At 32.6% G+C, this 23,788-nt stretch overlaps 1 protein-coding gene across 1 annotated transcript in view; it reads left to right on the top strand.

Moving 5' to 3' along the window:
* Positions 1–285: 285 nt before the first annotated feature.
* Positions 286–23,788, top strand: part of LOC126879410 (uncharacterized) — a 68,427-nt gene continuing 44,924 nt past the window's right edge. Inside the window, exon 1 of the mRNA XM_050642416.1 lies at positions 286–552. Within this exon, the coding sequence (XP_050498373.1) occupies positions 373–552 (180 nt within the window). The 5' untranslated portion in view covers positions 286–372. The remainder of the gene's footprint in view (positions 553–23,788) is intronic.

Below are 23,788 nucleotides of genomic sequence, written 5' to 3'. Positions count from 1 at the left end.
TGCCCTTTACCTTTCACAGTAAACATTTAAACTTTTTTTTTAATTTTTTAGTTTATACTATTTACCCTTACTTATATAAAAAGCAAAAGAAGAAGGAATATGCAGCATTAAGTTTTTACTGGTTGGTCACTATTGTTTCTTCTTATTTTTGTCTATTTGACACTGCAGAATACAGCAGTGTCCAACCAATAATGATTTTTTAACCGTAACAGTTACAAACGCCCAACATTAGCTAGCAGAAAACAAAGTCTGAGGCGGTCCAGCCCAGCCCACCTCTAGTTTACTAAAAGCTTCCATCTTCAAAATTTGGCATCCATAAAATTAAACCAACGGTTTTTAAAACAATAATCAAATCAAGCATACTCGTATACTATGCATTTATACAAAATAATCTTAACGTTTTTGTTGTTGTTTAGTGTTGTTTTTAAAGTGACTAGTCTAAAGGATATTAAGGATAAAGCAAGTTATTTAGTTAGAGTTCGACAGAATTGTCCTTACTGTACAAGATATATCCGCAGAGTCTGCAGACCGATCTTTAGTTCTGAATGCCAGGTAGGTTCCTACTTTTTTAAGGGATATATTTAAATACGTACTATACAAAATATTAATGTAACTATTGTTCAAAAAATTTGAAGGACACTTTTTTTATGAGTAGTTTTGTCTTATGATCTTAATGATCATATTCTCTTAATGATCAAGTTAATTAAGACCAGTCATTAGCAGTGGCGGACATAGCGTATTTTACTTCAAATCAGGCCCAAGGCACTACAAAATTTTCGGGCCCCTAAATATAATTTAACAAAGAATTTTGAAAATTTATTTTGATATTGTAATAAAAAATTTTTTTGGTGAGCTTTCCGGGTCCCATTAAAATACGGGCCCGATGCAGGTGCCTCACGGGCCTAGTGGTAAAATAGGCCCTGGTGGCGGATCCTGAGGTAATAAATGGGAAGATTAATTTTAATTTTAAAAAGTGTCTTGTGGACACTAGGTCTATCTTTGTGGTTTGTCTTGATGGAGAATTAATGATAACTATTCATCAAAGCTTTTTGTCACTGCTTTTTCTCCTGCTTGCCAGGTGTGACCTAGCCATCTAGTTCAACATTACTTTATTTTGATTATGATATCAGCTCTCATTTTTTTTTTAAATATTTTCATTTGTTTTGTTTCTATATTCTTTTTAATCAAATGATGAACTAATGCTCATAATCTTTTTGAGGGTTTTATTAACAACAGTTTGTGGGCGACCGGTTTCGGCGTTTACAAATACGGCCATCATCAGGCCCTTAGAAACTGAACAAAGATATCAGTACAAGAAGTATACAGTGTAAAATCTGATGTTAGGATTGTAACAAAAAGCCCTTGTGTCTTATTAGATTTCAAACTCATATGTTCTTCTGAATATGTTCTTTGGTTGCCTAGGTGTTCTAAAACCGGTTGAAACCGGTTACCCACAAACTGTAGTTAATAAAACCCTCAAAAAGATTATGAGCATTTGACCCCTTATTTCATAACATTTCTTTTTAATCAGTTTTTATTGGTACCGATATGATTGTTTCAGCCACTGTTTCAGTCATTGTTTCTGGCTGATCAAATTTAATCTAATGTTTCTGCTGCTTGGTCTAATTATTATGTTATTATGTTCATCTAACCTTCTTAGTCATTATTTTGCTTATAAGTTATCTTTTATTATCAAAATTAGCTTTATTCCGTGTCAATAATTTTTTTTGTTTTATTTTGGGCATTCTATTATTATTTAAGTGCCATTCTCTCCCTTTTCTATTTTATTTTTTCTAGCGTGTCTTCCATTATATTTCTGTTCTTTTCAATGATATTAATATCGTCTTCTTAGGCGGGCAGACTGCAATTGCGTGCAGCGGTCAGGGTTCTCAACAGGGTGTCTAAGCCAATGGTGCAATTGCGCGCACGTCTTTAAAAAGGTATGCTGTGATTGCGCGCAAAGTCGTAAATTATAGTAAACGGAAGTTTTATTTACTTCTTAATCGTTTTGAACGGAAATTTTGCTAATTTTAAAAAATTAAGATAATAACAAGTGAATACTGCATTGAAATAGTTGTGACAAAAAAAAACTAAATAGTGTTTCTTTTATAATTAATATTTATTGTATTAAATAATGTACCTTATAACATGCCTTATAACATATAGTTATAACAAATTCTATTCTGGATATTTCTTTATTTTTAAATTTCTCTATCAAATTTGTTACATATTTTAATGTTCTTTCATAATTAATATTTTTAATTTTTTTTATAAATGTAAGCTATTTAATCGCACATAAGATCCTACTTGAACATTTTTTTAATTCATTTAAAAATACAAAAATATTAGGATGCGGAGAATAAAATCTTTTGTTAAAATGGCTATGAAAAGATTCACAGGCGTTGGTAGTCCGTTCTCGACTTGGGCTACATGAAGCCCACATCTCTGGAGGAAATCTTGCAGATTCAGAAATGTAATTCTCCGTTAAATAATCGCAGAAGGACGTTATACGGGTATCGTTGGGGGCTTCAGCAATCAATTCTTCAACGAAGCATTCTGAAACATCGGTACTATCTAAATATATGAGGCCGAAAGACCAGCGTAACCATTTCCCCAACTCACTGTCCTTGTCGGAATGCTCTATTTTGAGTCCAATATTCTGTATTTTCCTCAGCCAAGCTTGGCTGATGTGGAATCTGCAGGCTGGGGCCAAACGTTTCGGCTTGCTTTTTGAATAGCTTCTTCGAAATCACACACAATTTCACTGGGATTTAATGTCAGATTCTTGCTATCACAAGCAGATATTACAGTTCTGAACACTTGCTCATAAGCTTCTGTCCAGGCTTGTCCAGGATTACTTCGCATGCGCACTTTAGAAAAGAGTGTCAGCGGTAATCGAGTTCTGAACTGCTAGTCCGTGATTTTGTCCGTGATATTTATTTTATTTGTGATACAAAAATAACCAATGTAATGTAAATGTATTAGGTTTAGGTACTTGAAAGAATGAATAAAATAACATAGGTATATCTATGAAATCTTTATTAGACGAGGATACCCTATTATAATATTGATTAATTAATTAAAAAATTAATATATATATATATATATATATATATATATATATATATATATATATATATATATATATATATATATATATATATATATATATATTTATGCACAGATATCAAAGTGAGGTCCTGACATTACGCGCACTTAGTGAGGACCGGTAGAAAACGTAGACATAATCGTTTCAACTCTTCATAGTGGCCTTGACAAGTAAATAGCAATTAAAAAATGACGAGTATACACAAAAAAGATTACGTATATGTGCCCCGTATTGTTCAAGTATATTGCCACCCAAGTGAGGCCATTACACGCAGCTATTAAAGTGAGACTGTATATACTTTTTCGTTATGCGCACAAAGTGAGGACAACTTTACGTGTATATTTCCTTACAGCTCATCAAGTGAGGACCATACAGTGTTGTCGATAAATATGAGATTAATCGTTTCTACTGCCTTTTTCTGTATAACACAGTAAGAATTATTATTGTTTCGTTGTTTCAGTCACTTGTAGTTATAAGAAGGATGTGGACTCTTTGTTCTTGCTCGTACTGTTTGTTAATTTTATAACATTTTAGTACCTCAGCATTAAATCACGGTAGCCTTATCGGAGACTAGCGTTAATAAAGAAATAGTTTTATATTTTTTAATAATTTACGTTAAAGATGGATAGGAAAGCAAGAATTTTGAAAATAGCGTTAGTTGAGAACAATAATAATCAAAATGGAGGATACAGTGATAGTTCAGTTATGTGAAATTTATATTGAACTTAACATATAAATATAAAAGCCCGACTTTTGATCTAAGGGGAACACAGTTTTTACGGTACATACATATCTGTCATTTGTCAACCCCCTCCTTTCCATTTCCCCCACCCCTTATTTTTAAATAGGGAATAGGGGCGTGTGCTAGCTCATTTGAAAGGATATTCAATTCTCTATCCAGTATTATTAACATTGACATAATTATCTATACAGAGTGTATTTTAGTATAGGTACTGTTGCCCCTGTCGATTTTCATTTTGAAACGACAATTTTCCAACCTTAATTTTAGTATACAAGATGATTTACTTAATTTAATTAAACTTAATGTACCTTTTTTACTGACTTAATTTTACAGTTATTCCACTAGATGGCAAATACAGTGAATATGATCATATGTTTTATTTCGAATAATCATTTTAAAATAGCTTTAGTTTTCTATTTTCTCTGAAAATTGTTGCAAGCTTCTTGTTCTTATACTTAAAATCATGTCACTACAAATTTATACGAGACTACATATTAAGAGTATAGAAAGTATTATAATATATGACATACATGCTTTTTTCCATTTATTGAAGATATTTCACCTTATCCTGAAACAATGCAATGTGAACAAGTGTCCTCAACTAAAAAAATATATCAGACTATTTTAATACTAAGTGTATAGTTTGTACTATAAACCGTATTGAAATAGATTGCAACATGTGTGTGTGGTTGGGATATTCACTGCGAAACCTAAGGCTTCATTCGCCTAATCATATTTACCTTTGATTCTTATAACAATAAATAAAATTTATTAACATTTTATATCAATATTATTAGTGTTTTTAAACAATATCAGTATGATATATCAGTATGATAAAGTCAAGATAAACAATACTATAATAGAAAGCTTTGAGGTCAAACAATGACTGCGGCAGGGTGATCCATTATCGTCTATAATGTTTAGCATATTACTAGAAAAGGTTATACAGGAAGCAAACATTAATAGAACAGGTCTGATCTACCACAAAAAACATCAGTGCTTGGCATTCGCAGACGATTTGGTAATCTTGGCTAGGAGCAAAATAGTACTTATAGAAACAGTCATGAAACTCGAGGAGAGGGCAGCAACCAAAGGATTGTATATAAATGAAGCAAAAACAAAGTATATGGAATGAAAAAATAAGCAATTCGTTCGGGGGCAATACATAACAATGACAACAGCGAAGGGAACACAGTATAAATTCGAAGAAGTTTAGAGATTTGAGTACTTAGGAACTGTCTTCACAAGAGATCCTAACTGTGAAGAAGAAATACAAAAGAGAATTATGTCGGGCAACTGCTCTATATTTGCTTTTAATGGGTTGTTAAGAAGTAAACATATATCACGAAGAGCAAAACTAAGAACTTACAAGACAGTAATAAGGCCGATAGTAACGTATGCTTCTGAAACATGGGTCACAACAAAAAAACATCAAGAGTTGTTGTTCCACCCGGTGGGAAACTGAGCTCTATCAAGATCCTAACATACTAGCAGTAATTAAGGCGCAAAGACTTAGATGGTTGGACCATGTGCAGAGGATGATTCCATCTAGAATTCCCAGAATGGTACTATCTAGTGCATTGGCAGGGAAAAGACGAAGAGGAAGACCGAGGTCACGATGGAGTAATGGAGTTAGAGAAAATATGAGAAGAATTAACTTAAGGAACTGGGAAACAAAAGCGACTGACAAAAGGGAGTGGAAAAGAATAGTACATCAAGCCATGGGCCTACTAGGCTCGTACTGCTTACATATTATAATATCAGTTTTCTAATATTATCCAGTTCCATATCCAGTTCCGAATCCAGTGGTTATATTTCTTCCGTATTGTTTAGTTTCGCTTCCAGTGATTGTATTTTTTTTCTTGTTTTTTTTTTAAATATTTATTTATTATTTTATTACTATATTTTTTTATTGTGCTCATAATAGATTGCAACATTGTCTACAGACATGAATGCAGTAACAATAAATAAAAAAATCGGAGATCCACACCCCGGATTTGAAATCGAAACCTCTGCTTTACGAATCCGAGATCCGAGGTCTACCCACTAGGTCACTAGGCTATCGCTCTTAAGACAATATTTTTTCCTCAAACGGGGAACTTCTAAAGCCGGGTCTAGACTATGTAACAAAACATGCTAATAACAAAGTTGTACAACAAATTTGTTGTACAACTTTTTTATGTAACTTGGTATAATATAGCATGAGTATCCAGACTCTATAACAAAAAACAAAACAACAACATGCGCATAAATTTTGCAGCATTTTAGATGGATAGCTGGTAGGTTAGGTAGTATATAGAATTGCGTCATATAAGTATGGAGGATCTCTTCATAGCAACAGCAGCTTGTGTAATATTGTGGAGGCGACACCGGCGTGTTAAATTAATATTTTGGATGTGTCCTTCATTAGCAGCTCAAGCAAAATATAGGTAGTGGTACAGCTCTTTTAGCTGATCTGGAAAGAGATAACATAGACCCATCGACAGGAGACATTAAATGTGATGGCAGTTTTAAAAACTTCTTAAGAATAGAAAGTTCTGATTTTGAATTTCTTATAAATGACATCGGCCATAAAATAGGCAGGAAAGACATTTCGAGATGCAATTCCAATAAGAGAAAGATTAACAGTTATATTATTAGCAAAGTATATTTTTTAAACTTTTTACTCATTGTTTCAGAGAGGAAGTATAACATTTGTGTAAAATTTAATTCCTCAGTATTATCGTCTTCACCTGTTCATGATTAAGTGTCACTGTCTGTTTGAATTGGTGTAGCTGGAGAAGTAGCGGATGTAGGTGTAGTGGACGGAATAGAAAGGCTCAGATATATTGTATGATTGAGTGCCTGTTTGAGTAGCTGATGAAGCAGTCTGCATCTGTGTAGCGAATGAAGTGAATGTTACAGGTTTTATGTCTGAACACTCTGCTCTGTAGAGAATAGTATTTATGTCAAATTTAGAGTTGATTTGCACCGATTTGCTGTTAAGGTTCCGCGTACTGCTTTTCTTTTGTTGGCTTGAGTTATAGGCGTACGTGCATTAGTTTTAACTACAGTTTCTGTATCTATTTTCACTTCTATTTCAGTCTATTCATCGTGTTTTTTATTTGTTTTTTAAATCAATAAATGTAGCTCATCCCATAGCAATCCCATAATACTCGTTACTTACGAAATAGCTCAATTAAATGAGTAGTCAGTTCTTTCGACAATTTCAACGCGTAAATGACCCTACGTGAACAGAGCAAAGAAAAATCTAGCACAATCACTCCAGAATGAACAAGGCGATATGACTCCAACGGTTGCTGCTCGCGTAGGTACTATGCCAGAGAATGTTTCAATAACATGTTTTTAGGTGTAGATCAGTCGCGGTGCGGTTTTATAACTTTCTTTGATGTTTACCGACATCTGTTGGATAACATAAAACATGCTATATAACCAGAACAAAGTTATACAACACTGTGTTTTAAAACTTGTTTTTTTTTAATTTTGTAACAAGTTACAAAACTTTGTTATTTAACATGGTTTGTTACATAGTCTGAACCCGGCTTAACGGTAACTGCTTATAGGTAATACACTACAATTTCTGAATATTTTTTCTGAAATCTATCGAATGGTACCAAACACGACCCCCACGGAGGTGGGGGGGGGGGTTACTTTAAAATCTTAAATAGGAACTCCTTTTTTTTATTTCAGATTTGGATTCTTTGCGTAAAAATAAGCAACTTTTATTCGAAACGTTTTTTCTAATTACGGATAGGTGGCGCTATAATCGGAGAAAACGGGTGTTGGAAATGGAAAATTAAATTAAAATATGGAAAGTCCCCACTAAAATGGAAAATTTTACTTAACTTTTTTGGTTTTAGAACCTAATAATCACAACCCAATAGGTCCCCAAAGCGCTCGAGTGACTGCACATTTAGCATACTTTGCTCCCCTACTATATGTATTATAAATAATATGCGAAGTAATTATTAACCCAAACAACCATAATTCAACTTTTATTTACTAATAAAGAACTGGACGAAAGTGTCACATCAGCTTTTATGAAACACATGAATATTTACCTAAAAAGGTATGTGATCTGCTTGAAATCGATATTCCCAAAATCATCTAAAAATTGTTTATACATGAGTACTTTGAGACTCTTGTATGAAATGTGAATACCGAAATACGATTAGGAATCTCCATTATGTAATTTTTAAATAATACATAATTCTTAGGAAATGAAAGGTATTATACAAACGTGCTAAAAAATACTACCTACTGAAATTTTTTGATGGCAATAAATGATGAATTGGTTTATCGAATTTATTTTTAAGGTGATACAGTAGCGATCAACAGGTAGCCAAAACGCGTTCCAAGATTGAGGCTGTAATTTTGAATATTTTTTCGAGATATTTGGCACACGTATTTATAATATAATAAAGAATGGCGGTACAGAGCCCAATTTGAAAAATATATTAATATGTGGAAATTACTCTGTAAATAAATACAATATTAAAAAAACGAGTCTGTACCGCCATTAAGAAGAACAAAAAAATACACTTTCTTCAAATAAACTTTTTTATCAGATGCCTAGATTTTGTGTCATTTTGGAACTACTAATGAAATAAAAAATTTTAGTAGTTCCAAAATGACACAAAATCTAGGCATCGGATAAAAAAGTTTATTTGAAGAAAGTGTATTTTTTTGTTCTTCTTAGTGGCGGTACAGGCTCGTTTTTTTAATATCTATTGTATTTAATTACAGAGTAATTTCCACATATTAATATATTTTTTAAATTGGGCTCTGTACCGACATTCTTTATTATATTACGAATACGTGTGCCACATATCTCGAAAAAATATTCAAAATTACAGCCGCAATCTTGGAACGCGTTTTCGCTACCTGTTGATCGCTACTGTTTCCTCTTAAGTAAAATATGTCATTTGGATATTTTTTTAAACTCGATAGATCCTAGGGACATGTCGGTAGATCGGTAGGATCATCACTTTTGGGAGTTTTGGGAATATCCCAATTGACAACGCAATATACACCGACGCCGTCTACAACGAGCGACGAATCAGAGATGCCAGATTGGGGTACTTTCGCCCATTTTTAGGGTAATTTGAAAGCACATGGGAAAATTTTTATAGGTTGAATTGGTTGGGGAATTTTTCGGGAGGAAAATTGAGCAAACTGAATTGCAATATAAATGTATGTAACATATAACATTATATTAACATTATAACCTATCGAGTATATAAGAAGGAAGAGAGACAGACCCCGAAATTCTTTTAGAGATAAAATGGACGAAGCAATATTAGAAAAGAAACCTGCAGGACTGGAAAAACAGAAAGAACTGAAAATAACGGTCAAGTGAAATAATACAGGAAAAACTATGGAAATCCAGGGTGGTCAAGAAAAAACAGGATGTTTCTAAATAAATGCGACAAACTTTAAAGGGTAATTCTATATGAAAAAATAATGACAGTTTGCTCTATAAGCATATGTCAGCGAATACTTCGTTTCCGAGATATGGGGTGTTGACATTTTTCTTACAAACTGACGATTTCTTTATTGTTCTAAAACCGGTTCAGATATGCAAATGAAATTGGATGTGTTTTAAGAGGTAATTATTGCGCATTTTTTGACATAAAATTAATAATTTTATATCTACTGTTGAAATGGTGTGAATTTTTTTAAAGAAAAACATAGTACGCCACTGAGATATTTCAAATAACAAATCATTTTGGAATTACTCGTTCAATTTATGATATATACAAAAATCTATTATTCCTTTTTTTCATACGTCGTTCGTGCCGTTTTTATGCAAAAAGTGAAACATCTTAACGCATACAAAGTATTCGAAATAAATTTCTATATATGTATTCATATTATGAAAAAGAACTTGTCAATTCTAATTCATATAGATATACCTGGTTTGTTTTTTTTTATTTCAAATTACACACCCACGGACACACGACAATGTTGATAAAGCAAAGTTTACAGAACAGGAAGACAAAACTATTTAACCATTGAGGCTATAATGACAAGCAGCAGTATAATAATATCACTGACTATTCATAAATTTGTTGATACTTCGTAAATCTGATCTTCGTGTATTTTAAGTATGTATGTATAACATTGTAATACCATAAAAGTGATAGGTATTACCTGACAAATGACCTTTAAAAGCCATAACAATTTTTAGGTTGCATTATTTTTATTAGAGAATTTTTGTGAGCTAGAAATAGTTTTCTTATTGTTACAATTATTTAATATTAATTGTCTTAGGAGTAATCTTAGCCCAAAGATAATCTATAAAGTCCAAAAAATAATGAATGTAAAAAATATTATATTTTTTTTTTGTTTAGCTAATGCCTCGACAACTAATGGCCATTGGCATGGTAGGTACGGTAATTTTGAACAGTTAGGTACCTAGTGTCATGTGTAAGTAGTGTGTTTTGAGTAAGCGCCTTGTTAATTTGCAATGTCGACGTCATTGTCTTTGCAAAGAGACGCTAATTGTATCCGAACGTCTGCGGTCCCTCTGGTGAGAACCGATCCCACGAGGACAGAAACTATATTCATTTATTAATTTATAATAAATGAAAAATTTCCGACCCTGGTGAGATTCGAACCCACAACCTTTCGGATTTTTTAGATCCACAGGCAGGCGCTCTTACCACTGAGCCACGGAGGGGGGTAAATATTATATTTATATATCAGCGTCTCTCAAAATTTGGCGCCCCCAAATTCTGGCGCCCCGGGCGGTCGCCCGGCTCGCCCGCCCCTTTATCCGGCGCTGCTTTAAGGCACTAGTGCTTTAAAATTTTTATGGCACTGCAATTCGTATTGATCGTATAGGCAATTTTGATGTAATGTCAAAAAAATATAAAAATGGAATGTCAGTCAAGTTCAAGTAAAAGTTTTTGTAGATATTGTCCTGTAATTACGTTTGTAGAAAAAATATTGCATGATATGTCTGTTAAAAAGTGCATTTTTAAGGCACTCATGTGAATTGCAGAACTCGCTGTCGCTCATTCTGCAAACTTTCACATGCGTGCCTTAAACGTGTACTTTTAACACTTATATCATAAATAACTATTGAAATACTGATCACAAAAATTTATAGTATTTTAAGCCTTTCTGAGAGCATATGCGCAAAAATTTCGCTCGAATTATTTTTAAATGCGTTCATTTTTTTCGAATACTGAGAAAACCTTAAGTATTTTTTAAAAATTTAAACGCAGAAAGAAATATTACTGTATTATCCATGGTCGAAAGTCCTTGAGAACTTCTATAAATATTTATTTTAATAAGTCACAGGGGTGAAAAAAAATAGTCTGATTTTTAATTTTAAATATATCATTCAAAAGAAACTTTTTGTTCATTATAAGGGACTTTCTGCCTTTGGGAATAATGTAGTTTTCTATTCTGCGTTTAAATTTTTTTAAAATACCTATTAGTTATCTCAGGATTCGAAAAAAATAAATGCGTTTAAAAAGAACTCGACCGAAATTTTGCGCCTAGGCTCTCAAAAAGGATTAAAGTATTAAACATTTTTGTACTGTTTGAATTTATGCGACGATTGACGATCCACTGTTTTAAATATTGGTTGAACAGATGTTGCCAGTTGTATGGTCCTCACTATGTGTATCGTAAGTTATTCAACAGGGCATAGAATATACATGGTTAGAAAATATACGCCAAAGTCAGCGCCTCTATGCGGAAAATCTCTGAACTAAAAATTGATGTGGACCATACAAAGTGAGGTCCCACTTTTTTTTGTAAAAAAACAGTGTTTGCTATCAGTACATGTCTACGAAAAAGTCTTACATTGATTGACTAAGTGAGGTCCGTATACTGGACCTCACTTTGTACAGGACCTCACTTCAACCGCAGTTTCTTTTGATATGTGGCTCACTTCATACGCTGGGAGTAATATATATATATATATATATATATATATATATATATATATATATATATATATATATATATATATATATTATATATTATACAGTACAATTTTCAAAGGAGGAAGACCTAACCCTTCGGTCCAAACCTAACTTTCGGGTATTAGAGTGTAGAGTACCCCAGGAGGTATTTGACCGCTGCGCGCAATCACAATATACCGTTTTGTTTACCTGCCTTAATCCTTCCGTTGCGCGCAATCACAGCAACCCTCTTAAAGGTAAATTTCAGTACCCCAGGAGGTATTTGACCGCTGCGCGCAATCACACCCACCCACTTAGGCAATTATTTGCTCATTTTTTGTTCTTATTGATCTACTTGTTTTATCACATGAGTTAGAATAAGTTTGTCTGTCTCCTCTCTTTCCGTCTTTATACTAATTCTGGTAGTTCCCATTGTAATATTTACTTATTAATTTTTAAATTTATGATTTTTTCAGTTTTTTTCTTTTATTTGAATCAAATGCCTGTTTGAATCATTTTCACAAATCTGTTGATCTTCCTCGCTTTTTATATAATGCTGTTACCTGCCTTCTCCCAGTCTTCTGTCATCTTATCTTTTTCCAAATATTTTTCAATAGTGTTAGTATTTTGTTCTGTCAGCTATCCTTCTCAGTATTTTATAAGTTCCATATTAATTTCATCTTTACCAGGAGCTTTTTCATTTTTGCTCCTCTTTATCACTTCGATACCAACTTCATCTACTTCTTTTTCGTCCACTGTTTTCTCTTCCTTGATTATTTCTTCTTCAGTATATTTCTCTACCAAGAGCTCTCTTTGCTGTCTGCCAATACTTGCTTTTATTTTATGTTTTATGTCGTGTGATTTATCTCTGTAAACATACCTATATAGATCTCTTTTCATACAATTTTTTATTGCTTCTTTTAGTAATCTCGTATTTCCCGTATCTATTATCATTCTGTGTACTATTACGTTATTTTATTTTCTTGATCTACCCAATCTTTTAAGGCTACTTTTTACATCTTACAGCTCCTTTTTAATTTGTTAATTTTCCTTTCGAAATTCACTTCTGCACGTTCTGCCAATTCAATTCTGAGTTCACCTTCTCTGTACTGTTTTAGTTCCTCTTTGATTTCTTTCACATCAGTTTTTAATTCTTGCGACTATTTTATTAAGGGCCGGTTGTTCGAACGCTAATCAACAATGATCATTATCAAGTATTTAATTACTGTCACCAAAACTGTCAATGTCAACTTTGTTTGGATTGCTGAAAACATAATTAATTACAATTATGAGATTTATTATTAATTATGTTAATAATTATTGTTATATTAATTGATTATAGACCCCACAGACTTTTTAACAACCCAAACAAAGTTGACATTGACAGTAATTAATTATTTGATAATGATCATTGTTGATTAGCGTTCGAACAACCGGCCCTAAAGGACCCCGCAGAAACCTTATGGGAAATGGCTCTCTGTCAAATGCTCTGAAACTTTGGGTTTTGGTAGTCCTTGATGTGTAGAACAAAAGACTCAATGGGCGCGTAGCTCCAAAAAATCATGGTTTTAAGATATACGCCTCTGAAGTTATAGGTACAGTGAGGACGTTTGAGTTGGAATAAATTCATTTTCTCGGGAATGGGCGACTCTGGAGATAAAATTACAGATCAGGTCGATTTTCAATTTTGAATCATAATTTTTTGGCATATATATCATACTAGTGACGTCATCCATCTGGGCGTAATGACGCAATCGATATTTTTTTAATAAGAATAGGGGTCGTGTGATAGCTCATTTGAAAGGTTATTAAATTCCCAAAAAATTTTTTCGAATTAAATTAATTGAGACAAAAAGAAGAATGAATATAATTTATTTAATTCGAAATACATTTTATTGTTGTCCGAAACCAGAAAAAAATGATTATTTGATAAATAAATATTGTTTTTCGCTTAAATTCAATATTAAAGCTGCCATCGCCACCCACCTGCCTCTTAGCAGTTTGAACATTTAATTTAATCGAAAGAGATCGTGTGATAGCTCATTTGAAAGGTTATTTAATTCCCTATGCACTAATACAAACGTTAACATAATTATTCATACAGGACGTCCAACATTTTTTTTTGAATTAAATTAATTGAGACAAAAAGGAGAATGTATATAATTTATTTAATTCGAAATACATTTTACTGCTGCCAGAAAACAGAAAAAATATTAATTTGAAAAATAAACATTGCTTTTCGCTTAAGTTAAATGTTCAAACTGCTAAGAGGCAGGTGGGTGGCAGCTTGAATATTAAATTTAAGTGAAAAACAATATTTATTTATCAAATAAACATTTTTCCTGTTTTCGGACAACAGTAAAATGTATTTCGAATTAAATAAATTATATACATTCTTCTTTTTGTCTCAATTAATTTAATTCAAAAAAATTTTTGGGCACCCTGTATAGATAATTATGTTAATGTTTATATTATTGAATAGAGAATTGAATAACTTTTCAAATGAGCTATCACACGACCCCTATTCTTATTTAAAAAAATCATCGATTGCGCCATCACGCCCAGATGGATGACGTCACTAGCATATATGCCAAAAAATTATAATTTAAAAATAAAAATCGACCTGATTTGTAATTTATCTCCAGAGTCGCCCATTCCCGAGAAAATGAATTTATTCCAACTCAAACGTCCTCACTGTACCTATAACTTTAGAGGCTTATATCTTAAAACCATGATTTTTTGGAGATATGCGCCTATTGAGTCTTTTGTTCTATACATCAAGGACTACCAGAACCCAAAGTTTCAGAGCATTTGACAGAGAGCCATTTCCCATAAGGTTTCTGCGGGGTCCTTTATCATAATATTTAAAATTATTTTATTACATCATAGACACTATTTAAGGCTATGGGTACATAATTCGCAAATATTTTACGTGTATCCCTACTTTTTCTGTCTTTACACGGCAAATTACGTGTAGTAAAATTCACACTGGTGTGGATATGTAAACATTACTAGAATGTCATTCTACTTGAAAATGTCATAATTAATTTAAAGAGATGGCTTTTGAATGTTCTTGGATAACTGTTATTTTTATAATTGCAAATTATTAATTCAGTTAATAAATGTGATAATTTTTTCACTCACTATGTTTTCAGTGATTGTAATAATTTATTTGTACAACAAAAACTAATAATCAATCGAGAAAAGAGGAAAAGTGTTAAAGTGATTTTTTAATAATATGTTGTTATTTTGGAACGCTTACAATTTTGAACATCTCTAACAACAAAATACTTGGATCACAGGATATATCTGATGTATTCTCTGCTTGGATCTTTCACAAATAATACACAATAAATAACTTTTTATTAAGTTCACGTCTTAAATCAATTATTTATCAAATACACTATATATCAATAATATTTAATCAATTTCTCAAAATATTCCCGATGCAATGTCAAATATTTAAAATTGTCACTGATTGTCAGTGTCTGACTGACAATATATGCTGACAATATTATATTCGGTTGAGTGCGTTGTAAGACAAAGACAGATTTGGAAAATATTACCACGGCATTGTGTTTATTTTTTTCAAATCCTGAAAAAACCAATAAATATTTTTGAAAAATTTAAACGCAGAATGAAAGACTAAATTATTACCGAGGGCCGAAAGTCCCTTAGAATAAATAAAAAGTTTATTTTGAATGAGATATTTGAATTTAAAAATCACACTAAATTTTCTCTTAGTTTTTTCACTCCTGTAACTTATTAAAATAAACTTTGTAGAAGTTCTCAGGGACTTTCGGCCCTCGCTAATAACGTAATCTTTCATTCTGCGTTTAAATTTTTCCAAAATACTTATTAGTTTTCTCAGGATTTGAAAAAAATTAATCCCCATTTGAATAGCATTGCAGCCGAAAATACGTTCCGATCCTCTTAATATCATTTTTCTACAATCACTTGATAAAGAAGACTTTTTCGCTTGTCAGTGGCAACGAAAAGTTGACTTTTACTGAATAGGCCGTTTCAAGACTTTGACGTTTATGACACTAATATGAAACCTGGGAGGCAAACATTGAAATTATTTATATTTGTACTGCATTGAGTTTTTTTAGTTTTTTACGTTTAATACTTTTTTTTATAAAATAGTTATTGTTGTTATAAAATAGTGGTTTCTATAACAGTTTTTATATAATAGTTTAATAGTTGTAAAATAGTTTTTTTTAGTTGTATTTTCCGAATACTTTGCTGTTGACATTGTGTAGCTTTTAGCTGTTGAAGTTCTTTAACGACTTTATTTAGTTTTAAGCAGTGAATAAATAAACCTGAGTGAATATTTTCAAAAGCTGTTGGTATATAGATCTATTTTTCCTCAAGGGGTATGAGTTAACCTACAGTAGAAAAGGTTTTCCAAGGGTAAATAACATGGACATAGTTACTTATTTAGGGCTTAGTAATAGTTTCTACACAGGTCAACAAATGAAGGCATTTAAGAGTTTAAATTCTTACAAATATTTTGAGGCAGGATTTGTATATAATTGTGGAGCTATTAAAATAAATAATTTCATCATAGTGGTTGGTAATGTAAGTTTAAATTTTATTAGCTCTAATAAGGCATGGTTCAGCTCATATATCTTCAAAAATTGCCTTTTTAAAGAATTTGTACCTGCAGTGAAAACATTTCAAGAGAAGACACTGGGAATACTGCTGGAAGAAGTGAAATGTTTTTTGATTTTAGACAATGCTCCTCCCTCTGAAAATATTCTATGATCAAAACATGGCAACTTTAGTTGTATGTTTTTGCCAAAAAATACATTGCTTATTCAACCAATGGACTCGGAAATAATTTTAGCAACCAAACGAATATATCGCAGAAAGTTTTTAGATGAATTAATTACAGTAGAACCCCGTAAATCCGAACCACGCTAATCTGAACTTTCGGCAAATCCGAACCAACGGAAAGTGAAAAAAATTAAAAAATTCAAGACAAAAATTTAAAAACATGTTTATTATACAGAGTAAAGCTAGAAAATTGGACAATGTAGGATTAATAGGACTTTTGACTTTTAAAATTTCTTAAAAAGAAATATTATACTTTAATATATAGGTTTATAAAGTGTTTATAAAGGTTAAACACAAACTTACTTTGGTTCTCTCATAGTCAACTTGAGTAAAAAATATTGTCCACACTCTTGCGAGAACGTTTGGCTACTCAAAATCGCAATGAAAACTTTGAACTACTAGTTAAGGCTAACTTTCAAATAATCTGAACTTTTCGGAATCCGAACAGGCTGTCTCCCCAATTAGTTCGGATTTGCGGGGTTCTACTGTATATGATGAAGATAAATCAGAAGATACAAGAGGGCATCATACCTTGCAAAACTTAACTGTTACAATTTAAAATCAACAATTTGACAAGTTTGCTACAACATGGAAAGGGCAAACATTAAAAAAGTGGTTGGAAGAATTTGTTTGATGGCCATACATTATATTTAAGAGGGAAGTTCCTGAATTCTGTAGTGTAATACATAATAATGCAGAAGAGGAAGTAACCCTCACCGCTGGACTCCACTTGCGATTTGTAGTCCCGAAGATTGAACACATTGTTTCAAATACAAGTCAATCCATGATTATTTAGTCGCAAATGGATTGACTTGTATAGGGCTTTTCATTCACAGTCATTTGTTTCGAGCTTCTGTCATATTTCGTATAATCCGTGTATATTAATGTTATACACGGATTATACGACATTTGACAGAGGCTCGAAACAAATGACAATCGATGAAAAGCCCTATTTGAAACAATGTGTTCAATCTTCATGATTACAAATCGCAAGTGGAGTCCGGCGCTAACACCAAACATTCCATGTGTGTTCCTAGAAGGTACACACAGGATATTGAAAAAGTTCCTGGAATATCCCCAAAAGCACAAGAACGTTCCCTGAATATCCCAGGAAAATTCTGTGTCAGCATTTTAAACATTCCCTGATCCATGAATGTCCACAAATGTTCTTGGTCATTCAAAGTATATTTTTTAGACATTCCTTGGATATACCAGAAACATATCCCTTGCTGATGTGAAAATACCTCCTATCTGTTTTTTAATGAGTTTTGTAGGAGAGACGAAAAATTTTTTAAGGTCACATCCTGTTTTCATATGTAAGTTTTGACTTGTTTTGTAGTAAATAGATAGTGTAATTTACTACAAAACAAGTCAAAAAATATCATGTGAAACAGGAGGTGACCCTAAAACAAGTTTTTAGTTTCTCTTACAAAACACATAAAAAAACAGAGAGGATGTATTGTCACATCACCGACGATATGTGGCCATACCAAATAATACATCCTTGATAAATATAAACATTTTTATTGCACAAAATCTTTTCATACATTTTAATGTAATTTACTGATATTCCTACATATTTTTAAAAAAATGTGTCACATTTGCTTTGTAATCATTTCTTTTGCCTTTCGTAGCCACATATTCCATTCCCTTCCTGGTTTTTTGTACACCACTTCTCTCAGCTGATTCTAAAAAAAAATTAAAATGGTAATTTTTCTATCCTTTACAATTAACAATCAGAAGAAATATTATTTATAGATAAAATATGCATAAAAATAATAATAATGAATATTTTGTATTTTGACAATGACATCTGACGTGGAAGTCAAAACATTAATAAAATTATTGTTTCAAGTTAACTTTCACATGCGTGTCTTAAAATTGTACTTTTAATACTTATATCATAAATAACTATTAAAACTATCTTAAAACATTGTAATTTGCTAAACCAGTATATTTTACTCTACTACTACTCTACTAGCTACACTAAACTAGCTACCTCATTTTCCACTGTTTCTAAAGACTTGTTTACATGGGTAGAGTTTTGAGGAGAGTAGAGTAGCAGTAGTACTCTACCAAAAATGGCTTGATACGATTCACATGAGGAGAGTACAAGTATAGTACTGATGCTAATATAGTGAAACCGATTTTTTTATTTTTGTATTTTTAAACACTCTTGATTATAAATGCACCTAAATTCTTAATTTTTTGCTTGAGCTCGTTTACTCCAAAGCCCCCCTTTGCCATTCTTTCGACGATTTCATCCTCCGCAGCTTGCCGCATACTTTTATTTCTGTAGTATACACTACCTAAATTCCATAAACACTGGCAATCGCCGTATTATACCTCTACAAGTTTTAAAGTTTCATCTTTGGTGAACTTCATTTTCACTGTTTACACAAAACACAATTCCAGCCAGAATGACAGCGCCCCCATGTACTCTCCTACCTACTCTACTCTGCCATAATTGAGCGTGTTCCATGGGTAGAGTGCGCACGCGAGTGGACATTTTGGCGGTGGTGGTGGTAGTAGAGTAGAGTTACTTTGCCACATGTTGCTAGTCACTCTATTTTACCACTTACTATACACTCTACTTGCTATTCTACTGTGCTGAGCATTTTTACAGGTAGAGTTACTCTACTCTATCAAGTACTTGCATCATTACTCTACCTGTGTAAACAAGTCTTAAGACTTGTTAAGACTGACAAGTAGAGTGACTAGCAACATATACTATCATCAGTACTATACTTGTACTCTCCTCGTGTGAACGGTATCACGCGATTTTTGGTAGAGTAGCGAGTAGGGTCTACTCTCCTCGCTACTCTACTCTCCTTAAAACTCTACCCGTGTTAACAAGTCTTTAAATCTACTGAAGTAACAGTAACCTACAATCATTAATGAAAAATGTCTAAAATCATTTACCCACCTAGTATTTGTAGAATTTAAGACAGTCCAGTGCCTTATAAATAATTTCAATATGAATATTTTTTCTTTTAATTCTCTTTTGATACCACTCCATTTTAGATTTTGGGGAACTTATTTCATTGTGTTGATAGCCCATATTTATTGAAGGAACCCAATCTGGATTGTTATTATGGATTAAGTCTGCTGGTTTTCCTATAAGATTAAAATGTTAACATCTTCAAAAATCGTTACTGTTGTAATTGTAACTTGCCAGATATAAAATAATTACATCAGACAGGAGAATTTTCATTTCGCTAGTAAAACCTTTACCTTGTATTGCATTTAACCATTGTTGTCTCTCAGATGATACCTTATTTAGTTCAGTTTAAAAGTGAACTTTATCTTGACTTTATCCCGATAACTTTGCATTTCACACTTCAAAACACAACACAAATGAAGCATATTTTCTTTCTAAATTAATACTTCCAGAGAAAATGTTAAATTAATCTTTTTAAAACACAAAATTACAAAGAAATACAACTAAAATTATCTAAAACACATTAAGAACTGATAGAATAACATTTATTTTTTAAAAAACTCTAACAAGAAGTAAAACCACTTCTATGTAAATTGGTATATTTATTAAAACTTAAAATCCCAATGGATTGAATAAAATAAGTCCAATTCAGAACGTTTTCAGACCTATCGGTCCATCATCAGTGAATGTGCATACTTGCTAAATAGCCCCAGAACCAAACAGTGGTTGAATTTAAAATTCGATTTACATTATTTAAAAATAATATTCAACAGGCTAAACGCCGATGTTACAGGATATTGCCTATGGGAACATGGTGAAACCCTACCAAAACCTCAATCAACCATCTTAGGTGAAAGTGAAAGTGAACTTTATAGTCAAAGTTGGCCTAAGATGGTTGATTGAGGTTTTGGTAGGGTTTCACCATGTTCCCATAGGCAATATCCTGTAACATCGGCGTTTAGCTTGTTGAATATTATTTTTAAATAATGTAAATCGAATTTTAAATTCAACCACTGTTTGGTTCTGGGGCTATTTAGCAAGTATGCACATTCACTGATGATGGACCGATAGGTCTGAAAACGTTCTGAATTGGACTTATTTTATTCAATCCATTGGGATTTTAAGTTTTAATAAATATACCAATTTACATAGAAGTGGTTTTACTTCTTGTTAGAGTTTTTTAACTATATGGTATACAGCCAACCTAGGGAACTTCCCTTCTAATTTATTTTTTACTCCCAGTAGCCATATTGATTTAATTTTGACAGCATGTTGGAACGGCCTATACCGTCACTTTATCGCTCTTTACCGTCACTTTGTACAATAGAAACAAATTGAACATTTAAACTGAAAGATATAAAAGTTAAATGTTATGACATTATAATGACAGATATAAAATAGTTACAATAAAGTTAATGAGATAAAAATAGTTTCATGTGATTGTAGAAAAAATGTTGTATGTATTACAAGCGCAAAGTGACATTATTGCTTTCGAGTAATTACCGCTCTCCGCTACGCGTCTAGCGGCAACTCTTACTCTCAAGCAATAATGTATCACTTTTCGCTCTTAATACATAAATAACTATTTCCATTTTATACAGTAGAGCACTACATTATTTTCAATTCAGAAAAGCACGTTCCGGGAGAGATCAGAATTTTTACCTGAAAACTATGCTATTTTTTACTACTCTCTCATACATAAAGACAATAAGTCATACATAGGATCATATAAATCCAAACGTATTTCAGATCCCTCTTGTGAATCCATATCAATTTCGTTTATTCGCCTCGATATTGTGGTTTTCCTTCTAAAATTCTCTAAAATGATGTTCGTATTCCGTGTCTGTTATTCAGATAATTCAAACAGAATTTACGGAATTGAAAATAAAATGTTATGTTTATATGGGTTTAGCCACAGTTAGGTCGTAATGGCAATTACATATTTTACCTAAAAAATATTGACCCGTACTGACATACGCAGCTGAGACAAGGGCCGAGACAACAAAGACCAAACAAATAACGAGAACAACAGAGATGAAAACCCTAAGACCCATAAGAGGTATTACACTCAGAGATAGAATACGAAACTAAGACACATTGAGAGAGTTAGGCGTTCAAGACGTAGTGAGATGGACAAGAGCACGACGGCGCATGTGGAAATACCACGTAGATCGGATGGACCCTGAACGTATCTTGCAATGGGCGAAGACACAGAAGCCCAATACCAAGCGACCCATAAGAAGACCCAAGAAACGATGATACGAGAGCTGGAGCTCCGGATCGCAGCAAGAACTGTAACAGAAGAAACAGGACATAGTCCTATTACAACAACAAGAAGAAGAAAACCTAACAAATACTTACCGTTTAGATTTTCACTCCGGAAATCGTTGTCTCCTTATTCTTGTTTAGGTGGCGTATCAATATTCAGACTTCGTTATCATGTTTACAAGTTCTTGAAACCATTCTCTATCGGCTGCTGAGTGAAATAATTCTTCTGTGGAACCACACCATGGTCTAATATGTCACAACCATGAAAGTTTCTTTAGACGAATCCATCTCTTTTCCTCTACATTTCCTTGTATTATAATCCTTGTATTATAAGGCAAAGTAGATGGTATTTTGGTCCTCTAGTTAGATGCCCAAAGTATTCTGTTTTTCTCCTCTTTATGATATTTTTATGAGCAGACGTTCTGAATTCATCATTTGGAGAACATCTTCATTGGAAATTAGCGAAACCCACGATATATTTACAATTCGTCGATAGCACCACAATTCGAATGCTTCTAATTTGTTTAGCGTTGTGGTTTTTAACGTCCATGTCTCACAACCGTACAATAAGATAAACCGCACATAACATTTCAGGACCTTTTTGCGAATTTTTATTGACAGGTTTTGGCTACATAAAACTGGTTTTCAGGTCATAAACACCTTACGTGATATTTCGATACTGGTTATTATCTCTTCATCAGAGTTGCAATTTACATTTAACCAATTTCCAAGGTATTTAAAATGGTTTACCCGTTCTCCTCTCCATCAAGAGAAAGCACGCCTTGATCTACATTTATCTTTTCAACTGCCCTCCACTTTGTCTTTGAAATATCGATTTTTAGGCCTCTCCAATAACTTGCTTCACTGAAAAGATTTACTAATGTCTGGAGATTTTGTAAATTTTCTGCAAGAATGACTGTATCGTCAGCGTACCTGATATTGTTGATTACCTCTCTGTCCTGTCTTACTCCTCCTTGTCTATCGTCCAAAGCCTCAGTAGAAATTTCTTCAGAGTACAGATTAAAAAGACTTGGCGACAAAAGACAACCCTCTCAAACTCTACGTTTGATTAGTAGTTTTTCAGTACGATTATCTCCAACTTGTATAGAGGCTACTTGATTGCAATATAAGTATTGTAGCAGTCTTAAATCGTAGTGGTCAAGTCCTGCTATCAGCAATCGAAAAGTGTATCGTGTAGTACTTCGTCGAATGCTTTCTCGAAGTCGATGAAACAAACATACACATTCTTTCGGAATTCACAAATTTAGTGTAAGAGAACGCCTATACAAAATAGTGGCTTTCTTGTTCTTAGACCATCTCTAAATCCAAATTGCTTATTGCCCATTTTACTTCGCACAGAAGGAATACTCGATTTTGTATAATTCATAAATTCATAAGTATCTTAAGTGCGTGACTCCTCAAACTGATTAGTCTAAAATCGCTGCATTTGGTGGGTCCGCTTTTTTTGGTTATGAATAGTGTGACCAACTCCAATTCAGTCGAATTCGGGACAAGGCTGAAAAAATTCCCTGAAATCCGGGACTTTTTAACGAAAATCGGGTCATTTTTTAAATATGGATCATTTTATTGATCATTTAACATTTGTATACTGACAGTGATATTTTTGATCTGGTTAAGCCAAAGTTGGTTGTAATAAAAATTACATTTTTGTTAGTTTTTGACGTTTCGACTACCAATCCGGAAATCGTTCTCAAAAAAGGAAAAATTAGAAAATCAAATGATGTTGGATTTTCATGTAAATATCACCTTAGGTTAATATAAAAATGTAATTATCATTATAACCAATTGTGGTGTAATCCCATCAAAAATATAATTGCCAAACATGTCACAAGAAAACAGCTTCCGAACATTTTTATATTGATTACTTCTTCATATTTGAATTATTGAATTTGCTTAAAAATGAGAAGAAAATCTTTAAAAATCAATTCATTCATATTTTAAATTAACCT

The sequence above is a fragment of the Diabrotica virgifera genome, chromosome 1, assembly GCF_917563875.1.
Source record: "Diabrotica virgifera virgifera chromosome 1, PGI_DIABVI_V3a".
NCBI classification, from domain to species: Eukaryota; Metazoa; Arthropoda; class Insecta; order Coleoptera; family Chrysomelidae; genus Diabrotica; species Diabrotica virgifera.
This window is presented reverse-complemented; position numbering and strand designations above follow the sequence as displayed.